The sequence below is a fragment of the Coregonus lavaretus genome (assembly GCF_964263955.1).
Source record: "Coregonus lavaretus genome assembly, chromosome: 2".
NCBI classification, from domain to species: domain Eukaryota; kingdom Metazoa; phylum Chordata; class Actinopteri; order Salmoniformes; family Salmonidae; genus Coregonus; species Coregonus lavaretus.
Window position 1 is genome coordinate 42,850,807 of NC_139989.1, and position 25,900 is coordinate 42,876,706.

At 45.3% G+C, this 25,900-nt stretch overlaps 1 protein-coding gene across 1 annotated transcript in view; it reads right to left on the minus strand.

The window, feature by feature from the left end:
* Nucleotides 1-8,869: 8,869 nt before the first annotated feature.
* The window catches only part of LOC311144898 (dedicator of cytokinesis protein 7-like), a 41,648-nt gene continuing 24,617 nt past the window's right edge, over nucleotides 8,870-25,900 (minus strand). The window contains exons 21-46 of the mRNA XM_084181069.1: nucleotides 25,529-25,704; nucleotides 24,681-24,782; nucleotides 23,992-24,078; nucleotides 23,304-23,399; nucleotides 22,909-23,049; nucleotides 22,572-22,685; nucleotides 22,054-22,224; nucleotides 21,702-21,841; nucleotides 21,432-21,601; nucleotides 20,789-20,937; nucleotides 18,891-19,073; nucleotides 18,623-18,749; nucleotides 18,444-18,525; nucleotides 18,045-18,276; nucleotides 17,750-17,902; nucleotides 15,526-15,785; nucleotides 15,111-15,303; nucleotides 14,817-14,960; nucleotides 14,433-14,579; nucleotides 13,124-13,249; nucleotides 12,858-12,947; nucleotides 12,497-12,733; nucleotides 12,170-12,313; nucleotides 11,965-12,071; nucleotides 11,656-11,835; nucleotides 8,870-11,042 (exon numbers count right to left, since the gene is read on the minus strand). Of these exons, the coding sequence (XP_084037195.1) occupies nucleotides 11,000-11,042; nucleotides 11,656-11,835; nucleotides 11,965-12,071; nucleotides 12,170-12,313; nucleotides 12,497-12,733; nucleotides 12,858-12,947; nucleotides 13,124-13,249; nucleotides 14,433-14,579; nucleotides 14,817-14,960; nucleotides 15,111-15,303; nucleotides 15,526-15,785; nucleotides 17,750-17,902; nucleotides 18,045-18,276; nucleotides 18,444-18,525; nucleotides 18,623-18,749; nucleotides 18,891-19,073; nucleotides 20,789-20,937; nucleotides 21,432-21,601; nucleotides 21,702-21,841; nucleotides 22,054-22,224; nucleotides 22,572-22,685; nucleotides 22,909-23,049; nucleotides 23,304-23,399; nucleotides 23,992-24,078; nucleotides 24,681-24,782; nucleotides 25,529-25,704 (3,794 nt within the window). The 3' untranslated portion in view covers nucleotides 8,870-10,999. The remainder of the gene's footprint in view (nucleotides 11,043-11,655; nucleotides 11,836-11,964; nucleotides 12,072-12,169; nucleotides 12,314-12,496; nucleotides 12,734-12,857; nucleotides 12,948-13,123; nucleotides 13,250-14,432; nucleotides 14,580-14,816; nucleotides 14,961-15,110; nucleotides 15,304-15,525; nucleotides 15,786-17,749; nucleotides 17,903-18,044; nucleotides 18,277-18,443; nucleotides 18,526-18,622; nucleotides 18,750-18,890; nucleotides 19,074-20,788; nucleotides 20,938-21,431; nucleotides 21,602-21,701; nucleotides 21,842-22,053; nucleotides 22,225-22,571; nucleotides 22,686-22,908; nucleotides 23,050-23,303; nucleotides 23,400-23,991; nucleotides 24,079-24,680; nucleotides 24,783-25,528; nucleotides 25,705-25,900) is intronic.

The following is a 25,900-nucleotide window of genomic DNA, read 5'->3' on the forward strand; positions in this document are numbered from 1 at the left end:
TGCAACAGAGATTGCGACATATGTGGATCTGTTGGGGCAGAATGCAAATTGGAATGGGTCCAGGGTGTCTGGGATGATGGTGTGGATGTGAGCCACGACCAGCCTTTCAAAGCATTTAATGGCTACAGATGTGAGTGCTACTGGGCAATAGTCATTTAGACAGGTTACCTTGGCGTTCTTGGGCTGCTTGAAGCATGTAGGTATTACAGACTGGGTCAGGGAGAGGTTTAAAATGTCAGTGATGCAATAACCCAGCCAGTGCTGAGACACTACGGCCACTCTCCCAAGTTGTGTAGCCTATGCCCTGTTCCTGCAAGCAAATAGGACGACTGTTTTTAACATTAAGGAGGGGTGGTATGGAGAAAAATACGGCATGCTGCAGAAATAGTCTGACCCATACAGCCAGGGAGTGGCCTTACTGCCTGGCCTCAGCCCTGCCTGCCTGCTCACATTACGTCTGGAACAGGAGAAGAATAAACATCAGCATCACAGCTGCCATTGGTCATTGTGTTGACCCCTCCAAAAGGAAACTGCCTGGCCAAGGGTGGGGCCCAGGGACAGGAATTGCAACAGAAACAAAAAAAGATAAAACTTGCGCATTAGAGAGAGAGCGAGAGAGAGAAATGGAAGGAATGGGAGAGAGACAGAGTGAGAGACAGAGTGAGAGAAAGAGAGAGAGGGAGAGAGAGAATTCCTGCGCAGAGCGGGAGGTAGAGGGATTAGGATTGACGGAGGCCAGAGCCAGTGTTCTGGAATGATTTTGTGAAGGTTCAGGGGGAGACTGAGATGAAGACCAGAGCAGAGCTGTTAGTCCGGTCACGCAGGAGAAAGCTGGTCAGACTTACAGCAGTGTTGGGGTTAAAACCTCAGGTCAGTGGAGTGAGTCAGTGGTGGTTACATGCAGCACAGTGGGGTAACGGAAGGAAGTAGTCAAGCACTGAAGCACTGTTGATATGTCTAAGTGATCAGTTCACTGGGATCCTCATTGGTTGTTTCCTGATTGACTCAATGAGTGAAGTAAATTAGATAACAGCAAGCAGAACTTGAACCAAACCTATAGACATGGCAGGTATACACAAACACACAAGGCATTGGGAGGTTGTTGTGAGTCAGTGAATAGAAAAATCCATCTTCCCTTTCGGAACGATTAATGTATTAAGAAGGATTACTCCAGAGATTAGTCCAGCAGATAATGATTTCATGCTTCCTAGGACTCTACATGCATGATCAAGGCATATGTTGACTGAAAACATTACAGGATTGGTCTCTGCCTGTAGGTCTGGATAAATAAGTAGGGATATTAACCCTCAACGGCCAAATCCCCCAATCTGGCCCCATTCTAATATCAGAGCTATGTAATCATCCCCTGCTAAAGCTAAATACATCTGCACCTCTACACAGCAATGACTGATTAGCACAGTCATAAGCAAGGCACTATAGCCTACAGGCTTCACCAAAACAGTTATTAATACTGATTGAGAATTTGATGATAAGTTACTCTCATATTAATGTAAGAAATATTGATATTCTATCAATAAAAGGTGAACAAACGGATCCATTTTTTGTTTGTGTGAAATTTGCATAAAACTATACATTATGTCCATATGAGTGTGTATTTGAGCTGTAGCCCATTACACCTCCTGTAGCAGTCGTGTAATGCTCAAGTATAACATGCCTTTCTGTGCAGAAGTAGAAGGCTTTCTGCTCACTGAATCAGTAACAATTGTTCATTGACTGAGGCGATAGGACTAGTGTCCAGACTCCACATGAGGACATGTAAAATGGCACAGAGTGAAATATAACTTGACGGCCTACACTTATTAACTCACAGAGCGTCTGTAATGATATTCCACAACCTAATTCAAAGTGATAGGCAACTCAAAATTAATTGCTCATGTGTGTAACCATGGTTTCAGCTGAACAGAGGGGTGTCAGCAAGGGGACAGTCTGGCCAGCTGTGACCTGTCCGCAAATTCTAATAAATCCAGACAATCACAGACATGCAGGTTCAGGGCGTAATTCCATTAGTCTATCTAAACCTTTTAAATGCCCAGCGTGTGGTCCACCGCTACAAATGGGTTTTATAACCTTGCATTCCTCCATTTGGAATTCCACTACTGCGCCCCTCGTTCCAAACGTTGTAATCGGGAATGTGGTCCTGGTCAGTGAGACAGTAGGCTACACATTCCATCCCCGCTGCTGCTGGCAGGAGCATGGGATAACTCCAACTGGGCACCTTAAATTCTAGGACACCTATGGAGACCTGTGTTGGTCACCTATATGTAGGCCTAGTCTGTGTGAAAGTAGACCGCTATCAAGTGACCAATGATTGATCAAAGGACCCCATAAAACTATATGGGCCTATCTAGACTGTAGCCTATTCCCACAAAAGGACACTTGGGTTGTGGACATCTTCTTCAAAGTTCAACAGTTTAATAATGACCAATAGACAAACCGTGAAAATCATTAGTAGGCTATTAGGCCTACAGGCGTTAAATGTTCTTCCAGACACTGCTTCTTCTAGAGAGGAGGAAAAACCTATAGAATGAATTCAACTTTTTGTTGAGGCATCCCTCATTTAGGATCTGTCGCTTTTGAGACAGACATCCGTTCACTGAACTGATCACTCTGACCACCAGTCACGGACGGGCGGTTAAACCAGACCAAAGTTGAGGGCAGAGCCGCAATGAGAAAGTGATGAACATCTGGAAGCAGGCTAATGAAAAGTGGAAGAATGGAAGGACCCACCCTCTCTCTAGAGTCACGGCAATCACGGAGTTTTCTTTTAATGAGGTAATAATCTTAAAGTATTCAGGAATTCAACTTCAAAACTACCTTTGATTGAAGAAAGAACCTAATCGAGAAACATTTTTAGTTGAAGTTCCACATTTAAAAAAGTTTAGCCTAAAAAGTGAGGGTGGCAAGTTTCCTAAATGTTCCAGAACGCAAATATTAACTAAAAATCTTCTCTCCAATTTCAACAATAACCTCAGTGAAAAGGTGACACCGCTCTCTCAGCGGTCAATAAAATTCAGCCAACATTACCTATTAACACAAAACGTCTCAGGGATTACAAGCGCTAGTACCCAATGCATTGTGTGCGCTACCTCGAGGAGCGCATTATCGCCAATGATGCTCAGCCAAATAGCCTACTATGCACGAGAACAAAACCACTCATTAGGTCATTAATACTTATAGAAATGTGTAGGGAAAAGTGCACACCAATTAATACAAACATATCGCAGTTAAATAGGTGGAGAATGGGCAATAAGAGACCCGTTACTTCTAGAAGTAAGACAAAAACCGGGGAATGGATAGGACAAAAGAAATCTTATGCAAGACACAATTTTCGACTTATTAATTGACCAAATCTTAACATACAGGCTGCAGGGAATTAAGAATATATGATCTTATCAAAAGGCTGTTGTCCTTACCTATCCTTATAAATCCGTTCAGACGTCTTGGGCCAGGAGCGCTCACTGACATGGAGACAAAAACACCGCAGCCAAGCGGTTCAGAACCCCCTCCCTCCGCTCTTAAAGGGCCAGGAGCGCCTTTAGACCGGACTAGTACCTTCGGCTAGAAGCCCCATTCCACTCAGACATCTCTGCATATTCATTCAAAATGGTAAAATGTAAGAGTTGGAATAAGAGAGTCGTCGTATTAATGGCTCAGTGTGTAACTTATAGAAATATAGCCTAATGCACGAGTATAAGCTAAAGTCCGTCAGCATTGCTCTTTCTTTCCATATCTTTTTGATTGGTGACTGTATGGGGAATATGGTTCCCGTAACATGACGTCATACTTTAGTCTCCCCTGGAATCTACCCGTGTCTTACAGAACACTACATAGTCGATTTAGGGACGTAAATATGTGGTTACTGTTTTACAGAGAATGGATACACCACAGCTATATCACTGATTGATTCATGCATAAAATGTGCGTGTGTGTTTTTATTTAAGTGGTAATGTATAACGTGTTACATATCAATAACACACACTACATCCATATGGCGGGCGTTTGCTTTGGCAGACAAACATTATGGCTACGATGTGAGGCACACCGGCACAGGAAATTAATTGCACGTGAAAAATAACAGAAAGGGGCGCATACTCCGGCTTGAGCCGACATCAGGATCAAATAGAGATCTGAGGGGTCCGCTCTGCATCGTCTGGCCAATAATTAGGGTGGTTCATGGCAGCAAAGATGCGTCCTGAGAGCCAGATGACTATACCCTTTCAATTGCTCCAGGATAACCCATCCATAGCCTATTCATTATCCACTCGACATCGAATGTTACATCTCTTTGTCCTCTACATAATTTTTTAAAGAAATCAATAATATGCCATATGTCGATAAACATAAATTAGATACCCTTCTGCATTATTAACACAATATATTATAGACCTATAGCCTATCAATTAATAAACTAAGGTCTTTAATAATTTAGTTGTGTAATATTTCCCCTGCTGGCTAAATCCAGTCATGGGACTCATATTGCCAGGGTAGTGAAACCATGTGTCTAGAATGACAGACCCTCAAGGTTATAAACAGTGTCAAGGTTACATACAGTGCATTCGGAAAGTATTCAGACCCCTTGACTTTTCCCACACTTTGTACTCCCGAGTGGCGCAGTGGTCTAAGGCACTGCATCGCAGTGCTAAACTGTGCCACTAGAGATCCTGGTTCGAATCCAGGCTCTGTCGTAGCCGGCCGCGACCGGGAGACCCATGGGGTGGCGCGCACAATTGGCCCAGCGTCGTCCAGGGTAGGGGAGGGATTTGGCCGGCAGGGGATGTAGCTCAATTGGTAGAGCATGGCGTTTGCAACGCCAGGGTTGTGGGTTCGATAAAATAATAATGTATGCACTAACTGTAAGTCGCTCTGGATAAGAGCGTCTGCTAAATGACTAAAATGTAAAATGTAATGTAAATGTTACATTACAGCCTTATTATAAAATTGATTTTTTTAAAAATAATTCCTAATTCATCTACACACAATACCCGATCAAGACAAAGCGAAAACAAATTTTTAGAAATGTTTGCAAATGTATTTAAAGTAAAAACAGAAATACCTTATTTACATAAGTATTCAGACCCTTTGCTATGAGACTCGAAACTGAACTCAGGTGCATCCTGTTTCCATTGATCATCCTTGAGATGCTTCTACAACTTGATTGGAGTCCACCTTTGGTAAATTCAATTGATTGGACATGATTTGGAAAGGCACACACTTGTCTACAGTTGAAGTCGGAAGTTAACATACACTTAGGTTGGAGTCATTAAAACTCGTTTTTCAAACACTCCACAAATTTCTTGTTAACAAACTATAGTTTTGGCAAGTCGGTTAGGACATCTACTTTGTGCATTACACAAGTAATTTTTCCAACAATTGTTACAGACAGATTATTTCACTTATAATTCACTGTATCACAATTCCAGTGGGTCAGAACGACTCCAACACCATCATTAAGTTTGCCGACGACACAACAGTGGTAGGCCTGATCACCGACAACGATGAGACAGCCTATAGGGAGGAGGTCAGAGATCTGGCCGTGTGGTGCCAGGACAACAACCTCTCCCTCAACGTGACCAAGACAAAGGAGATGATTGTGGACTACAGGAAAAAAAAGAGGACTGAGCACGCCCCCATTCTCATCGACGGGGCTGTAGTGGAACAGGTTGAGAGCTTCAAGTTCCTTGGTGTCCACATCACCAACGAACTATCATGGTCCAAACACACCAAGACAGTCGTGAAGAGGGCACGACAAAGCCTATTCCCCCTCAGGAGACTAAAAAGATTTGGCATGGGTCCTCAGATCCTCAAAAAATTCTACAGCTGCACCATCGAGAGCATCCTGACTGGTTGCATCACCGCCTGGTATGGCAACTGCTTGGCCTCTGACCGCAAGGCACTACAGAGGGTAGTGCGTACGGCCCAGTACATCACTGGGGCAAAGCTCCCTGCCATCCAGGACCTCTATACCAGGCGGTGTCAGAGGAAGGCCCTCAAAATTGTCAAAGACTCCAGTCACCCTAGTCATAGACTGTTCTCTCTGCTACCGCACGGCAAGCGGTACCGGAGTGCCAAGTCTAGGTCCAAAAGACTTCTCAACAGCTTCTACCCCCAAGCCATAAGACTCCTGAACAGCTAATCATGGCTACCCGGACTATTTGCACTGCCCCCCCACCCCATCCTTTTTACGCTGCTGCTACTCTGTTAAGTATTTATGCATAGTCACTTTAACTCTACCCACATGTACATATTACCTCAACTAGCCGGTGCCCCCGCACATTGACTATGCAACGGTACCCCCCTGTATATATAGCCTCCCTACTGTCACTTTATTCTATTGTATATATAGCCTCCCTACTGTCACTTTATTTTTTACTTCTGCTCTTTTTTTTTTTCTCAACACTTTTTTGTTGTTGTTTTATTCTTACTTTTTTGTTTAAAATAAATGCACTGTTGGTTAAGGGCTGTAAGTAAGCATTTCACTGTAATGTCTGCACCTGTTGTATTCGGCGCATGTGACCAATAAAATTTGATTTGATTTGAGAAGTTTACATTCACCAAGTTGACTGTGCCTTTAAACAGCTTGGAAATTTCCAGAAAATGATGTCATGGCTTTAGAAGCTTCTGATAGGCTAATTGACATCATTTGAGTCAATTGGAGGTGTACCTGTGGATGTTTTTCAAGGCCTACCTTCAAACTTAGTGCCTCTTTGCTTGACATCATGGGAAAATCAAAAGAAATCAGCCAAGACCTCAGGAAAAAAATTGTAGACCTCCACAAGTCTGGTTCATCCTTGGGAGCAATTTCCAAACGCCTGAAGGTACCACGTTCATCTGTACAAACAATAATATGCAAGTATAAACACCATGGGAACACGCAGCCGTCATACCGCTCAGGAAGAAGACGCGTTCTGTCTCCTAGAGATTAACATACTTTGGTGCGAAAAGTGCAAAATAAATCCCAGAACAACAGCAAAGGACCCTGTGAAGATGCTGGAGGAAACAGGTACAAAAGTTTCTGTAACCACAGTAAAACGAGTCCTATATCGACATAACCTGAAAGGCCGCTCAGCAAGGAAGAAGCCACTGCTCTAAAACCGCCATAAAAAAGCCAGACTACAGTTTGCAACTGCACATGGGGACAAAGATCGTACTTTTTGGAGAAATGTCCTTTGGTCTGATGAAACAAAAATAGAACTGTTTGGCCATAATGACCATCGTTATGTTTGGAAGAAAAAGGGGGTTGCTTGCAAGCCGAAGAACACCATCCCAACCGTGAAGAACGGGGGTGGCAGCATCATGCTGTGGGGGTGCTTTGCACTTCACAAAATAGATGGCATCATGAGGAAGGAAGATTATGTGGATATATTGAAGCAACATCTCAAGACATCAGTCAGGAAGTTAAAGCTTGGTCGTAAATGGGTCTTCCAAATGGACAATGACCCCAAGCATACTTCCAAAGTTGTGGCAAAATGGCTTAAGGACAACAAAGTCAAGGTATTGGAGTCGCCATCACAAAGCCCTGACCTCAATCCTATAGAGAATTTGTGGGCAGAACTGACAAAGCGTGTGCGAGCAAGGAGGCCTACAAACCTGACTCAGTTACACCAGCTCTGTCAGGAGGAATGGGCCAAAATTCACCCAACTTATTGTGGGAAGCTTGTGGAAGGCTACCCGAAACGTTTGACCCAAGTTAAACAATTTAAAGGCAATGCTACCAAATACTAATTGAGTGTATGTAAACTTCTGACCCACTGGGAATGTGATGAAATAAATAAAAGCTGAAATACATTTTTCTCTCTACTATTATTCTGACATTTCACATTCTTAAAATAAAGTGGTGATCCTAACTGACCTAAAACAGGGAATTTTTACTAGGATTAAATGTCAGGAATTGTGAGAAACTGAGTTTAAATGTATTTGGCTAAGGTGTTTCATACTGGCCCCACGGGGGGGCCAGTATGAAAAATATCAAATAATGTATGCACTAACTGTAAGTCGCTCTGGATAAGAGCGTCTGCTAAATGACTAAAATGTAAATGTATGTAAACTTCCGACTTCAACGGTATATAAGGTCCCACAGTTCACAGTGCATGTCAGAGCAAAAACCAAGCCATGAGGTCGAAGGAATTGTCTGTAGAGCTCCGAGACAGAATTGTGTCGAGGCACAGATCTGGGGAAGTGTACCAAAACATTTCTGCAGCATTGAAGGTCCCCAAGAACACAGCGGCCTCCATCATTCTTAAATGGAAGAAGTTTGGAACCACCAAGACTCTTCCTAGAGCTGGACGCCCGGCCAAACTGAACAACAGGGGGAGAAGGGCCTTGGTCAGGGAGGTGACCAGGAACCCGATGGTCACTCTGACAGAGCTCAAGAGTTCCTCTGTGGAGATGGGAAAACCTTCCAGAAGGACAACCATCTCTGCAGCACTCCACTAATCAGGCCTTTATGGTAGAGTGGCCAGACGGAAGCCACTCAGGAGTGGCTTCTGGACAAGTCTCTGAATGTCCTTGAGTGGCACAGCCAGAGCCCAGACTTGAACCCGATCTAACATCTCTGGAGAAACCTGAAAATAACTGTGCAGCGATGCAAACTACCCAAATACAGGTGTGCCAAGCTTGTACCGTCATATCCAAGAACACTCAAGGCTGTAATTGCTGCCAAAGGTGCTTCAACAAATACTGAGTAAAGGGTCTGAATAATTATGTAAATGTGATATGTTTTTTTTATTTTTAATACATTAGCTAACATTTCTTTAAAAAGTTTTTGCTTTTGTCATTATGGGGTATTGTGTTTAGATTGATATGGGAAAAAAAACAATTTAATCTATTTTAGAATAAGGTTCTAGCGTAACAAAATGTGGCAAAGTCAAGGGGTCTGAATACTTTCCGAATGCACTGATAAAAGCAGACTGTTAAGATTGAAAGCTGACCTCTTAAGATTGAGAGAACATTTTAATACAAAGCAGTACAAAAAAAACAAAATAAGTGAATAAATAAAAAATAGTAGTTATTTTCCTGACTGGTAAAAATGCAGTTTGAGACAAGCCTTGTGAACATACAACAAGCAGAGGAAATACAGTAGTTACAGACAGTGGTACGTAGGTGCGGCAGTGTGAATACAGTATAGTGCAATACAATAAAGGAGACACAGTCCAATACAGTAGTTAAAAATACCTACATTATATGTTTCCACCAACCACAGGGTTGAGGATGAATTCCAGAACATGTGGAGTGTTTCTGTCAGCACATCACATCACATCCAGGCAGGAGGAGAACAGTTCAGGACATGAAACATAGTCAATAATAATGACAATGTGTGATCTACTGCATATCTACGTCAGTTCATAGCTGTGTGTGTGTGTGAGAGAGAGAGAGAGAGTGTGAGTGAGTGAGTGAGAGAGTGAATGTCATTGCCAGACTGGCAGCGCTTACTATGTGAACATCAGTGATGCGACAGTGTTTTTGGTCAGTGCAGTAAAACATTTCACAGTGTCACCAGAGGCCATTTTTAACACTCCCTCTCTTCCTAAAGCCACATCTTCTCTCTAACCTACGATGTGTCCATTGTATGCTTATCTAGAGCGGTGGGGCCTCTAATGATCAAAATGTCATACTTCTTCATAATGAATTCCTGTCCTGATACAGGGTATATGAAAAGGAGAACTCAGTAGTTAAAGAATGTCAGTTATTTGGTATGAGGATCGTTGAGTACAGAACGACTCCCTGGGACCATTTAATGACTACGTCTGGCAGCAACTGGTCACACACAAATTCACTAAGGCCATTCCACAGCAAACATGACACATACACAAGCAAATGGAAAGAAGCCTAGACCCTGTGCAGTTGAGGCAAGACACACTCAAACACAAACTTCCAAGCGCACATATTCAAACGCGGCCCAAAACAAACACACAATTAAGGAAGCGCCTAGGAGTTGTTTGAACTCTCCAGTTCTGGAAAAGCTAAAATTAAACTGAGCGGAGATGAACAGAGAGGGAGAGGCATCATTCTGGGTCCTCTTCAATGCAGACAAGACTCCTCCTGAAAGCTAGTCTCTGTAAATGCCCAGGGGAAAGAGACATGGTCCAAATGACTATGTTTACAGTGCAGATAAACTTCCAGTATAAACAGAGGGAGCGTTTCCTATAGGAGTGTGAGAGACAGAGAGGATGAGGGGAGGTAGAGCAGAGCAGGAGAGGAAGACCAGAAAGGAGTGAGTGAGGCGGGAGAGAGGTGGTATGGCCTGACGGGAGAGAGGTGGTATGGCCTGACGGGAGAGAGGTGGTATGGCCTGACGAGAGAGAGGTGGTATGGCCTGACGGGAGAGAGATGGTATGGCCTGACGGGAGAGAGGTGATATGGCCTGACGGGAGAGAGGTGGTATGGCCTGACGGGAGAGAGGTGGTATGGCCTGACGGGAGAGAGGTGATATGGCCTGACGGGAGAGAGGTGGTATGGCCTGACGGGAGAGAGGTGGTATGGCCTGACGGGAGAGAGGTGGTATGGCCTGACGGGAGAGAGGTGGTATGGCCTGACGGGAGAGAGGTGGTATGGCCTGACGGGAGAGAGGTGGTATGGCCTGACGGGAGAGAGGTGGTATGGCCTGACGGGAGAGAGGTGGTATGGCCTGACGGGAGAGAGGTGATATGGCCTGACGGGAGAGAGGTGGTATGGCCTGACGGGAGAGAGGTGGTATGGCCTGACGGGAGAGAGGTGGTATGGCCTGACGGGAGAGAGGTGGTATGGCCTGACGGGAGAGAGGTGGTATGGCCTGACGGGAGAGAGGTGGTATGGTATGGCCTGACACTGGGGGGGGGGGGTTGGAATAACAAGCTTGGGAGATGGAGGAGGATGGTGTGTGTGTTTAGGATAGACAGTTGGTGTGTGAAGGGGGTGGGGGAGACAGACAGACCAGTTGAAATCAAGAGTATGTATGTCTCAAGCTCTTGGTTTCTTCTCTGTTGAGGAGGTCTGCTGTGCTTCAACAGTCCCCCCTGCGGAGACTGGACCTACTGAAGGAATTTCTGTGAAGACATAAAAAGATAAAAGACAGATGAAATGTTATCTGGACCAGGGTTTTGCAATATGTGGATGAAGGAGCCTCTTAATTGCTGGTATGGTGTATGTCATTTTCTGTTCTGCCAGGTGTGGCTGTGGTGTATCTGGTTGTGATTAGAAATCCTCCAGCCCTCTAACACTCACATAAGACACGCAGCTGGCTCCAAAAAGCCCCAGTCAAAACCAACCAATAATGTGCTGAGACTTTCCAAAACAAATCTGCTGAGATTATTGAAGCAGCAGCTGCATTGTGTGTGGATGAAGTGGTACTACTAGTGGTACTCAGTGGGGCGTGATGCATTTTTGTGTGACTACGCGTATGTAAAGTGTCGAGTTACTACAGTTTTAAAAAAGCAGAGGCTGGCAGTGGTGTGTTAAAATGGATTAGCTCACAGTGTGTGTGTGTGTGTGTGTGTTTGCATCTGTGTGTGTGGAAGAGTATGGTGTCGAGTTACTATTGTGTAGGCTGTAGATGTCAGTGCTCTGTAGAGCTGGATGCGCTCATAGTGTGTGTGTGTGTGGTGTGTGTTGTGTGGTGTGTCTGTGTATTATGAGTGTGTGAATCCAGTTTGTTGTAACCTTTGTGTAGCCGGCTGAAGCCCTGTAGCTGGCAGTGTTCTGTAGAGCTGGGGGATCTTGCGGTTGATGAGCGGTCCCAGAGACTCTTTGAGTTTATTGTAGTTCCTCTCCATTTCCTTGTGGTACTCTTTCTGGTCTGGACCAATCAGAGTCTTGTTCTTCCTCAGGGCATCCTCACACCTGAAGGAGAGGAAGGAGCACACACACACGGAGTCGGAGTCTGTTCACTGGGTTATTGAACTGTGTGTGTGTGTGTGTGTGTGTGTCAGACTGTATGGTCCATGTACAGGCTTTGTAAGGTGTCATCACCTCTTAGTGAAGTCTTTAAAGCAGAGGCGTAGTTTGTTGTGATGACGGTACAGCTTGGGGTCATCAGGAATGTCAGAGAGAAAGACCTGAGCGACCTCCAGAGGGCCCTGCATGAGAGACGGACGATTACGTACACACTCCAGCATGTCAAACACACACACACAAAGGGATATTACACAACACAACACACACCCACACACAGTACCTGGTTGACAGTGGTGCCCACAGAGCCCTGCAGCACCATCTGCAGCATCTTGGCGTCGGCAGGCTCCTGGTGGGTGGCGAAGGCCAGCTCCTGGGTCTTCTTCTGCATGTCCTCTATGGCCACCTCCATGGGCACCAGGATGATCTGGAGAGGAGAGGGGACAGCAACATGATCATGAGCACTGCTTCACTGCTAGTGGGTTAAGCTAGTGCTAAAGCTCTTTGAGCGCCTGGAAAAACACTGCTAAATATAAATCCAATCCATCATTCACTGTTCAGTGCTCACCATGTTTCACAGTACAGTCAGACATGTATACAGTGACCCCACCTCCTCTTTGTGGATGACGTTGATGCGTGTCTTGATGTAGGGGAAGGCGTGGGACGTGGTGAGGATGGATTTGCGTTTGTACTGCTCGTGCAGGTCCCCGTGGGCGCGCCCATCCAGGGTGAACGGGGTGCAGTACATGAAGGTGCGCAGGTTGTAGTTCTTGTCGAAGTAGGTGATCCTCTCCTTCAGCTCGTACGTGTCGAAGAAGGGCTCCACGTAGGTGATCTGGAGGTAGGCCTAAGAGCCACGCAGATATACAACACATAGATCAGTACTAGAAGTCATTCCTCACGTCCCCATGTAAAAACCGCAACCCAAACCTTCAGTCTTTTCTCTTTCTGAGAGACTTTGGGCCTTTTACCTTATTGGGGTCCAGCTTGTTCTTGTCCACATGGTTGGAGTCCTTGATAATCTCCACCACATCATCTCCAAACCGCTCAGCATAGAACTCCTGAAAAATATGTAGATGAAACACATTCAAAAGACTGGTATCAGCTTATAATACACATATTGCACAACTCCGCAATGATCCAGTGAGTTTCATAAATTGTCACTGATGTCTTTGGGTGCTTTATATAAATGATTATTAACATCATCCTCATCATCATCCTCCTCCTCAGACCGTACCTCTAGTCTGTGGGAGATCTCAGCCAGCTTGGTGATTGAGGGCTCCTTGTACACAAACTCCTGCTCATCCAGGTCCCCATAGCGACAGCCGTAGAAGCCCACCCGGAAGTAGGTCCCAAACATCCTCTACACACTATAGCGAGGGGGATGGAAGACAGAGAGAGAGGGGGGATGGGGGAAGAATAGGAAAACAGAATACAGAGATTACTTTCAGAGTCACTTAGTCTAAGCTGTCCTCAATTGACATGTTACATGAGTCTAAGCTGTCCTCAATTGACATGTTACATGAGTCTAAGCTGTCCTCAATTGACATGTTACATGAGTCTAAGCTGTCCTCAATTGACATGTTACATGAGTCTAAGCTGTCCTAAATTGACATGTTACAACCAGGGCTCTAAAGTGCGACCACATGCGACAAAATATTTTGCTGTGCGACCCGGAGTTTTAATTTGGGAGCGGCGTAAAAAAATCTAAAAATCTGATAATTCTTTCAATAATAATTGTTGTAATGGTAAGGCTTTGCTGAACCATTGTTCCCAAGCACAGATTCGTTAGCATCATGCTTGCACCATTAATACAGCGACAACTGCTTGTTTCTAACAGTTCAAAAGATTTGACCCATATTACCGAAATGTCTTGCATGTCCTCATCAAACTTGACACTCTTAAAGAGACAGTGTACAATTTTCAATGCAATGCAGCTCAATCGGAAAATAGTGCTTTTACATAATGTAGAAACCGAATATTCCACAAATGACTTTTTAATTTAAATGACAGGTATTTGTATTAACATGTTCACTTTTTATAATAAACAAATGTATATATAGGGTTACATATTAGTTTCTAGGGCACAACATATGCTTCAGAAGTAGCTAGAATTCATTTAGGCTGTATCTCAATCAATTAAAGAAATCTTATTTTCTGGTGCGCCTACATTTTTAAAGTTGGGAACACCAGTGCTACCAATGAAAATGTTAATTTAGAGCCCTGCTTAAAACATTGAAACCATATGCTACCACAGCAACCAGTAAAGACACCCAGGGGAGTTGGAGCCAGTCAATCTTGTGCAACTGTTTTAAACAACTGTGTATTGGTTAAGTGTGTGAAAGTGTGAATGCAATGCAAAACTGTGGTTTGAATAAGTGTTGGGAAGAGTTTTTGAACATTTTACTCACCAGTTAGGAAACATCATCCAGAAAGGAAAGGCAGGGAAACCACGGGAAAGAGAAAGAAAATATGATTGTTTAAATGCATATAAACTCAATGTCGGTTAAGTTACACAAACAAACAGCATATTTAATTTACTTTACCTCCCATCCTGAACTCTGGTTGTAGATTTTGTTAAAGGCGTCCTGCAGCTTTCCGTGGACAGTGGCCAGCTTCTTAAAGTCCCTGTTGGCCTCGTGGACTGGGAGTAGGATCTTATACACCTCGTTGATGGCCTCATACATTGAAGCCTGCAGGAGAGATACAGGATGAAACAGTGAGAGGACAGTGAGAAGTCTACCTACAGCACACTACAATACAGTATACTCCAAAAATCTGGCTTTCTCTATGTTAACATACAGCTCTGACTATGTACTAGGTGGTTAGGCAATCTGATGCTGTGTAGGGCGTCCACTCAAAGAGAGATTCAAAAGTTGTTTATCATGTATTTAAAGGAAATCTCAAGGTAAAGAAAATCTGAGTAATACCATGTGGAAGGAGGTTGCAGCTTGCTCCAGGAGCCCCACCAGGCCCGACTCGCTGAAGTACTTCCCCGCACAGATACCCTCCTCCTCTGGGGACAGGATATCATCAGACACCGCTGACTCCTCCAGAACGTTAGACGAGATGTGCTACAGCAGGTAAGGAACATAGCAGTCAGGAAAAGACTCAGCTAAGGTTTTAAGGTATACTAAAATGGACACGAAACACTCACAGAAACACACACACACACACACACACACACACACACACACACACACACACACACACACACTCCTGACCTGGAAGGTGACACAGCCAATGGGCAGGTAGCGGCAGTCCTCCAGCATGTTGAGGTACTCTGCCACCAGGGCGGCGCTGTGCACCAGGCAGTGGGCTGCCTCCGCGTGGTTCCCTCTCTCAGAGTGCTTCCCTGCCATGTTCTGCAGCCACGTCAGGCGCAGGTCAGGGGAGTTCTGGTAGCCCTTAGCAATCCTGAGGGGGGAGAGAGGAGGTGGGAAGAGAGAAAGACAGAAAAATCAGGGTGGTACATAGCTAATGCAATCCAAGCCTATGGATTTCATAGTTGTATGTTTACAGATTTGTTTCCAGATTTGTTTGTGGATGGGAATGTGTTTGAATGGGAATTTGTTTGGATGCGAATGTGTTTGAGAGAAAGTGGTTGTGCAGATGAGACAGCTGTCGTATGTGTAATACCTGTACATGAGATCAATGAGCATCTCAGGGTCCTGCTGGTGCTCCTTCATCTTGACTGTGTCAGTCAGAATCATGTGCAGGTTGAACACCAGATCCTGGACCTGTTCTGGGAACGAGGAGTCCCGTAGCTCCAGGTCCTCCTCTGCGTAGGTCAGGATGGTTTTTAAGGAGCGTCGGAGGTGCTCCTCGTTGAAGTTCTGAGATGTCCCCACCAGGGAGGACAGGGACATGGTCACCTGCATCTTCACCCGAGCAAAGTTCTACATCAGAGAGAGAGGATGAGTCAATACTGAAGACTACAGGGGATTTGACCCATACAGAATTACACAACATATCAGTTGATGGTGTTGAGACTGAATTGGAACCATCTTTACTTCTATTCTTATTGCTGTGGCATTGTTGAGAGGTGAACCTGCAAGTAAGCATTTCATTGTAATGTATACACCATGTGTATCCTGTGCATATGACAAATTGTATTATGGTGGGAAGATCTTAGACTGGTAATCCAAACTGAATTCCCACTTCGTTTCACTATTGCGTTCACTTTACAGTGCTATGAAAAAGTATTTGCCCCCTTTCTAATTTTCTCTACTTTTGCATATTTGTGATACTGAATGTTATCAGATCTTCAACCAAAACCTAATATTAGATAAAGGGAACATAAGTGAACAAATAACACAACAATTACATATTTATTTCATAAACAAAGTTATGCAACACCCAATTCCCCTGTGTGAAAAAGTAATTGCCCCCTTACACTCAATAACTGGTTGTGCCACCTTTAGCTGCAATGACTCCAACCAAATGCTTCCTGTAGTTGTTGATCAGTCTCTCACGTCGCTGTGGAGGAATTTTGGCCCACTCTTCCATGCAGAACTGCTTTAACTCAGTGACGTGTGGGTTTTCAAGCATGAACTGCTCGTTTCAAGTCCTGCCCCAACATCTCAATTGGGATTAGGTCTGGACTTTGACTAGGCCATTCCAAAACTTCCATTTTGTTGCTTTTTAGCAATTTTCATGTAGACTTGATTGTGTGTTTTGGATCATTGTCTTGCTGCATGACCCAGCTGCGCTTCAGCTTCAGCTCACAGACGGATGGTCTGACATTCTCCTGTAGAATTCTCTGATACAGAGCAGAATTCATGGTTCCTTCTATTAAGGCAAGTCGTCCATGTCCTGAGGCAGCAAAGCATCCCCAAACCATCACACCACCACCACCATGCTTGACCTTTGGTATGATGTTCTTACTGTGGAATGCAGAGTTTGGTTTTCGCCAGGCATTACTGGAACCATGTCATCCAAAAACGTATACTTTTGAATCATCTGTCCATAGAACGTTCTTCCAAGAGTCTTGATGATCATCCAGGTGCTTTTTGGCAAACTTGAGTAAACTTTTTGGACGAGATGGGTCCCATTATGCCTGGCGAAAACCAAACACTGCATTCCACAGTAAGAACATCATACCAAAGGTCAAGCATGGTGGTGGTGGTGTGATGGTTTGGGGATGCTTTGCTGCCTCGGGACATGGACGACTTGCCTTAATAGAAGGAACCATGAATTCTGCTCTGTATCAGAGAATTCTACAGGAGAATGTCAGACCATCCGTCTGTGAGCTGAAGCTGAAGCGCAGCTGGGTCATGCAGCAAGACAATGATCCAAAACACACCATCAAGTCTACATGAAAATTGCTAAAAAGCAACAAATTTGAAGTTTTGGAAAGGCCTAGTCAAAGTCCAGACCTAATCCCAATTGAGATGTTGTGGCAGGACTTGAAACGAGCAGTTCATGCTTGAAAACCCACACGTCACTGAGTTAAAGCAGTTCTGCATGGAAGAGTGGGCCATAATTCCTCCACAGCGACGTGAGAGACTGATCAACAACTACAGGAAGCATTTGGTTGGAGTCATTGCAGCTAAAGGTGGCACAACCAGTTATTGAGTGTAAGGGGGCAATTACTTTTTCACACAGGGGAATTGGGTGGTGCATAACTTTGTTTATGAAATAAATATGTAATTGTTGTGTTATTTGTTCACTTATGTTCCCTTTATCTAATATTAGGTTTTGGTTGAAGATCTGATAACATTCAGTATCACAAATATGCAAAAGTAGAGAAAATTAGAAAGGGGGCAAATACTTTTTCATAGCACTGTATAACAGTTAAACGGAGTGTGAATTCAGTTTGGTTTTCCAGGCTTTGACAAGCTTCTGTATGAGTGAGACTCACGTTGCCGATCTCAAAGTTCTGCCTCATGAGCAGGTAGAGGGAGGCGGAGGCTTGACTCCGGACAGAGCCCACACTACTGCTGCAGTGGCGGAGCAGACGCAGACACAGGTCAGCACACAGCTCTGTATCCTCCTCAAACAGCATCTCTGGGAACTACACACACAGGACACACAACACTTAATACACACACACACAGGACACACAACACTTAATACACACACACACAGACACACACACTCACACACACACACACACACACACACACACACACACACACACACACACACACACACACCTTGAAGACCAGTCCCCTCTGTGTAGTGAAGCAGTGCTGCAGGAAGAGGGCACTCTGACTCCCTGCCATGCTGTGGAGGAGGACTCTCAACACCCCGCCCAAAACACTCTCCTTCAGCTCTGACACCTGCACCGTCTTCACTATGATCTCCAGTGTGTCCAGGACGACCAGAGAGGCTTCAGTGGCCAGGTTTCCATCCACCACTGACTCTTGCTCTGTCTCCACCTTAGTTCTGCAACGAGACAGGGTTTACTATCACTCAAACACACACAAATCCATACAAACTTCAATATATACAATGTGCCTATACAAATACTGTACACAGACTGTTGATTACATGTTTTATCAAGTCATTGGTCTACCTTGGCATTAGAGTCTGTGCATATTGTGGGGACCTACTTGTCGACTCTGTCTGTATTCTGTCTCCAGTGAGTGACATTCTTCCTCCATCTGACATTCTCATTACCATATGGACTCCGCTCTGAACAAAAACAAAACATATGGACACTTGTAACAACCACAAAGAAACATTGCATGTAGAAAATCTCAAACTATGATGGCCCATCCAGTGCTGGTACCTCTACAGCGGCGGACCATCTCCTGTCGGGCTCCGATGGTTCCCAGTATAGCCTCCTCTAGACGAGCCTTCATGTCCTGAGACTTCTTAAACGTCAGGCTGTTGATACGCTCCAGAGCCTTCCTCCCCTGGGACAACCAATCAGAGATGGAACAGTCAGAATAGTTATAATAGGAGGTATTCTGGTCTGAGAGTCAAACATGGGTAACATGTGAAGGATGAGAGGTATAGATGTATGCTCAGCGAGGAGGCCCAGAAGGGGTGCCTACCTTGTACTCGAAGCAGGACACTGAGAGGTGCAGCAGGTCTAGCAGCCTGTTGATCTGAAGCACAGAGAGGTCTGACACCCAGCTCTCCAGCAGAGCAGCGTCTGCGTTCTTCAGAACCCACAGGAAAGACACCAGCAGAGTCCTACTGCACTCTGCAGACAGAGAGCTGCACTGACGACCAGTCTGGGAGAGAGATGAACACATACATTAGGGCTAGGAGTTTTTCCTGATGTCCCGTTCCAACAATGTAACTTTCCAACAACAATGTCACGTTCCAACAACAATGTCACGTTCCAACAACAACGTCACGTTCCAACAACAACGTCACGTTCCAACAACAACGTCACTTTCCAACAACAACGTCACTTTCCAACAACAACGTCACTTTCCAACAACAATGTCACTTTCCAACAACAATGTCACTTTCCAACAACGTCACTTTCCAACAACAATGTCACGTTCCAACAACAATGTCACGTTCCAACAACAATGTCATGTTCCAACAACAATGTCATGTTCCAACAACAATGTCACTTTCCAACAACAATGTCACCATCCAACAACAATGTCACGTTCCAACAACAATGTCACGATCCAACAACAATGTCACGTTCCAACGTCACATTCCTACAACAATGTCACTTTCCAACAACAAATGTCACGATCCAACAACGTCACGTTCCAACAACGTCACGTTCCAACAACAATGTCACATTCCAACGTCACATTCCAACAACAATGTCACGTTCCAACAACGTCACATTCCAAAAACAATGTCACGATCCAACAACGTCACGATCCAACAACAATGTCACGTTCCAACAACAATGTCACGTTCCAACAATGTCACGTTCCTACAACAATGTCACTTTCCAACAACAATGTCACGTTCCAACAACAATGTCACGTTCCAACAACGTCACGTTCCAACGTCACATTCCTACAACAATGTCACCTTCCAACAACAATGTCACGTTCCAACAACGTCACGTCCAACAATGTCACGTTCCAACGTCACATTCCAACAACGTCACGTTCCAACAACGTCACATTCCAACAACAATGTCACGTTCCAACAACGTCACGTTCCAATAACAATGTCACGTTCCAACAATGTCACGTTCCAACGTCACATTCCAACAACAATGTCACTTTCCAACAACAATGTCACGTTCCAACAACAATGTCACTTTCATTTACATTTTACATTTTAGTCATTTAGCAGACGCTCTTATCCAGAGCGACTTACATGAGCAATTAGGGTTAAGTGCCTTGCTCAAGGGCACATCGACAGATTTTTCACCTAGTCGGCTTGGGGATTAGAACCAGCGACCTTTCGGTTACTGGCACAACTATCTTAACCACTAAGCTACCTGCCGCCCCCACGTTCCAACAACAACGTCACGTTCCAACAACAACGTCACTTTCCAACAACAATGTCACTTTCCAACAACAATGTCACGTTCCAACAACAATGTCACGTTCCAACAACAATGTCACGTTCCAACAACAATGTCACGTTCCAACAACAATGTCACGTTCCAACAACAATGTCACGTTCCAACAACAATGTCACGTTCCAACAACGTGGATGAGAAAGACAGTCAGAGAAGCTCATGAGCAGTGAGCCATCTACAGGCAGCGAGAGGAAGTTCAGTATGGAGGGTGTAATTAGAAGAAAGGCATGTTGTACCCCCTCTGGTGGGTGGATTTGCCCCATGCTGGTACTGTAGCTTAGTGATGAAGTGTAGTACAAAGGATTTCAATAACAGTGGGAGGGGGAAAATAAGTTCAATCGTTACCAGGATTACTGGAGTTACTAAAAATGGCTGAGATATGAAAGCCTGAGGCAGTAAGCTCCCACACAGCAGAAGGGGGCTGATTATGTCACTACTCACCACCGTGGGCATGGTGAAGTTGGGGGCTTTGGCATGCGGCAGCGGGGAGCCGGCGATCGCCATGGCGACAGACTGACTGATGGTTCCGTTGTCTGGGTCCCCGTCGTCTTGCATAGCGGAGGCATGGCGGCCCCGAGTGGGAGAGGTGTCTGACAAACACAGGAACAAGACATACTGTCAATTCTATCAACCTAAGCCAGAATAACTAACTAGCATGCAATTTCCCACCTCCAATGAGGGTTTAAACACAACGCAACATGGTCAGAGAAGAGGATGATGATACTGGTTAACCTACAGCAGGGGTAGGCAACTAGATCCAGAAACGGGAACGATTTTTGACGGAGTGGATGGGTGGCCCTAACATAATTATAATAATTTGTACACTGCAAATTGATCACAACTAAGCCCAAAAAGAGGTTGCATTTGATAATAACTATAATTTCATACCTTGATTACATTGAAACATGTCTCTTTTTTTTGTGTGTGGGAATAGTTGGGAACAGATTTTCTAAATGAAACACATTGTTTGCTGAATTCCTGGTGATTTTACAGTCTTTTTTTACAACCCCAAAAAACTTACTGGCCGTTTTTGGCACGCGGGCAGCCTGTTGCCGAGCCCTGACCTACAGTGTGTCCTTCTCACCTGTGAAGTCATGGAGCTGGGGCAGGGTGTCCATCACGATGGGGATGAGGGGCAGGTAGAGCTGGGCGATGTGGGCTCGCACCTGGGGGTCCGTGTAGCGAGGATCCGCATCATGACTGCACATCAGAGAGTGGACTGCACTGATGGCCTTCTTATGCAGGAAAAACACCCTGGGGAAGACTGAATGAATGAGAATGTGCCGTGTGTGTCTGCTTGTATGTGTGTGTGTGTATGTGTGTGTGTGTGTGTGTGTGTGTAATGCCTCCTCACCCCTCCCCATCAGGCTCCAGGATGAGGGATAGCTCAGTCAGCAGCAGGCCAGACAGGAAGTGTTGCTGTCTGAAGGGGACGGAGAGCTCAAACATACTGGCCACGCCCTGGTCCTGATGCATACTGGAGAACGCTGAACCCTGAGAGACGGAGGGAGAGGGAGATGGATGGATGGTAGGAGGAGGGAGAGGAAGGACTTTCTAGCAAGAGTAAGGGAGACAGTCAATTTGTGGCTAAGAGTATACACTCCTCAACTGTTTATTACTACAGATGTCAGCGGATGACAAAGTTGGCCCTTGGTCAAGATCATTGTGTTGTCTAGTAATGAATGGAGCCAGTCTAGTGGAGTTACCTGGGAGGTGGTGGAGGAGGTGGAGGGGGAGGGAGAGGCGGGGGGGCTGAGGGTGGAGCAGGGTAGGTTGAGGGTGACGTAGTGCTCATGGCTGCACACGATGCGGGTGAAGTCCATTCTCAGAGCTGTCAGAGAGCTGGGGTTCTGGGCTGTGTGGAACTTGTTGGCAATCTGACATACACACACACAAACACACACACACACACACACACACACACACACACACACACAGACATATGGTTCAGCTATGTGTAAGACTGTCAACATATTCTGGGACTGGTTGCAGTAAAAGCAGATGATGTAATGTGTGTCTGTCATTTGTTATGACTCCATTGATGACTGACAGTGGGTTTAAATACTGGCTTGTATTGTGGCAGAATAGTGACACTGTCTGTATGCATGTTTGTACGTGCCTGTTTGTAGTAGAACCAGACACTCACTGTCTGAGAGTGGGTGAGTGGGTGTCTGTTTATCGTTGGAGCAGATGACAGGACCTGTGTGTGTATGTGTGTGTGTACCTGTTTGTAGTAGGAGCGGATGAGGTTGAAGACAAAGCCACGGTCCATGAGAGACAGCAGGTCATTCAGGAAGAAGGCCAGACTGCTGTTCAACCTCTCCACAAGCTCCACATCCTGAGAGAGAGGGGGAGAGAGAGAGAGAGAGAGAGAACGAGAGAGAGAAGGAGAGATAGAGAGGGAGAGATAGAGGAGGGAGAGATAGTCAGTGATTAGAGAAAAGTGAATATGGGAAGGGTTAAGAAGACATAGAAACATGGAGGAGTGGGAGATAAAGGTATACTTTGTATTCCCCAAAAAAGGGAAATGTTCTAATGGCCCTTGGGTTGTGGCACTGTACCTTGTGGTATCGGCCTGCTACATCAGCACTGATAGCACCCACTAGAGCAGCGATGTCATCCACAAAGCGGTCTGGGAAGCGCTGGCGTCTGGGAAGGTCTAGTCGGGAGGACAGGAACAGGTGGTGGGACATACTCTTTGTCTGGGAGAGGAGGAGAGGGATCATGGATTGTATCTACTTCTTCAAATGAACACTGGCTATGTAAAACATCATATTCCTTTACGCTTTTCTCTGAAGGAGAAATTTGACCAACTGTTTCTTGATTTATGGAAATCCATAATGGCCTGTGTCATGACGACGAGTGAGTAAATACAAAGAAAAAAAGTGTCAAGATCTCATGAAAGATGCCATACAGACGCAACCGTCATCATCCTCATTAACATTCAGATACGTACCATGAGTTGGAAGAAGAACCAGGCCTGTTGCAGTGCTGCCTCCCTCACTGTGCTGGTGCTCACCACCCACTGTAGAGCCAGCTCCTCATGGAGCAACTACACCAGGAAGTAAACACACACAGGGTCACAGAGAGAAACACACAGGCAGAGTGCAGTACACCCCGGTTAGCAACAGTGGCTAACGCAGGAAAAGCTAGCTGAAATACCCAGGTAAAAATGTGACCGTGTGAAAATACTGAGCTAACACTACTACCATAAAATCTCTCATAAAAGGTAGGGCTGTCTGCAAACAAACAACACACAGTGAGAAAAGCTACTACTATGCTAACAACAGGGTTAATGTAGAACACTAACATAATACATCCTGTAGATAGCATTAGAGGAACATGGTACTATAGCCAGGTCTTACAATGTAGGTAATGTAGGAGATCCCAGATAACAAACTTTACTCATACCTGGCTTTGATGACTGTGTTAACACTAGCTGATTAAACAATGACTTCTCTCTCACACACACACAGACAGAGACACACACACAGACACACACACACACACACTTACAGTATGAACTGATAAACACCTGTGTGAGTGTTTTACACAAGTGTGTTACACATACTGACAAACACAGAATGGATGAGGATGGACAAGGGTGTTAGTATAGTGTTTAAGACAGTGTATGACAACGGTACCTTCTTGGCAATCTGTCTTGTTGGAGCTGAACAGAAGGTGGTGCTGTCCACAAAGGCAGACATGCGATTGCAGCCACGATCACTTGCCTGATAGAGTAGCGGAGCGATGGAAACAGTGATGAGGACAAAGAGCAGAAGTGAGTAAGGTGGAAAAAATAAAGAAATGTGATGGATGGATAGTCTTCCTGGACTTTATTGACTAGCTTGGATAGAACAGATGTTAGTGTCAGTTGATGTTCAGATGGTGTTCCATGCAGCTGATAGGATGAAAAGTGATCCTAATGAAAGGCATAATTATGAATGCGAGGGCGAGCCCAGCTAAGCCAAGGAGATGAAAAGGAACAAACCAATGACAGACAGACAGACAGACAGCTGACAAAATGGACCATAGACAGACACACAGTTCAGCAGCCACATATGAGTAGAGGAGGGAGGGGCAGCGAGGAGGGTGTTGTTGGGTATGGGGTGAACATTGGGTTTGTTCTGGAGGCCGAAACGTTACAGAATGTTCAGATAGAAATGTATCGGGTAGAACAGACGTCATTGTCTCATGTAGAATAGGGAATCATGTCCGCTCTAGTCATTATATTTCTATCAGCAACATTCTGAACAATTCTCGTTACTGAATGAACCGGCACCCATGGTGGAGGGGTAGGTAGTTGAAGGTAGGGAAGGAGGGTTGTTGGCACCTGCTTGAGCTCACAGCTGAAGTTGGGGTTCCGGCGTAGCACAGCTCTGGAGCCCCCGGGGGCATAAGCAGAGTTTACCCAGGAGTGGGAGCGGTCTATCCCCTGAACATCACATCACATCAGCCACCACCGCACCGCACCGACAGCAACACATAGGCAGCCACAGGCCAGGGGGAGAGAGGGAGGGAGGGAGAGAGGGAGGGAGGCAGAGAGAGAGGGAGCGAAGGAAGGTTAGGGAGGGTGGGAGGGAGAGGGGGGATTAGGGAGGGTTGGAGACAAGGGTGAAATTAGAGAGGGAGGAGAAGGCAGGAAGAGAGGGAGAGAGGAGGGGGAGGAGGGGAATAGTGAGGGATCGAACACAGAGGGACAGACAGACATAGGCACAGCACAAGATTGCACAATTGACAACAGCGGTGGAATCAACCAACCATTGGCACAGACAGACAGGAATCTCTGCAACCACAGACATGCACATCAAGATACTACACTGGAGTGTCACTACAGGAGGACGAGGGGAGTCTGATTGTATGTTTATTCACAGGAAACACATAGGACAGACATTCAGCGTACATTTAAAACAGCCAGAAAACCATTTAACCACCATTTGAGAAAGTGTCTATGTTTAGACTGGAAGAGGCAGCAACACTATCATAAGCACACAGATAACATATTCAGGAGTTTGTCACATAGTGCCTTTCCTTCTCCAACTAGAGGAGAAACAGAACAGGTTGTATTTACAGTACCTAGACAGGACAGAGGCAGTGTCTAAGATGGCTGTATTACCGGGAAGGAGCCAATGAGAGAATTCAATTCAATACCATTTGATTTGTATTGGAGATAGAACTGACCTTGCTGCCGATGATCCTCTGCACCTCCTCGTCAGGTGACGTCGGGGTGCTGGCCAGGTCAGGGTTGGAGTTACTGATGCTCTTGGAGTGGGCCAGGTGCAGGGTGCTGGGGCGGGCCGTTGCCCTGGACAACGTGGCGTACTGGATGGGCAGCTGGTAGGCCGGGGTGGCACCCCCTGGGTCAGGGAGAAGAGGAGAGCACTGTTACCAAAAGACACACATATGCTCTTTTTAGTAGAGTGAGAATTCTCCACCCACAAGGTTAAATTAATCACACCCAAGCACATCAGAGACATGGATAGACTAAAATACTCTTCCTTGAAAGCATTGGGACTACATCATTACAGCTGGTGTGGCGATATAGTGACTCTT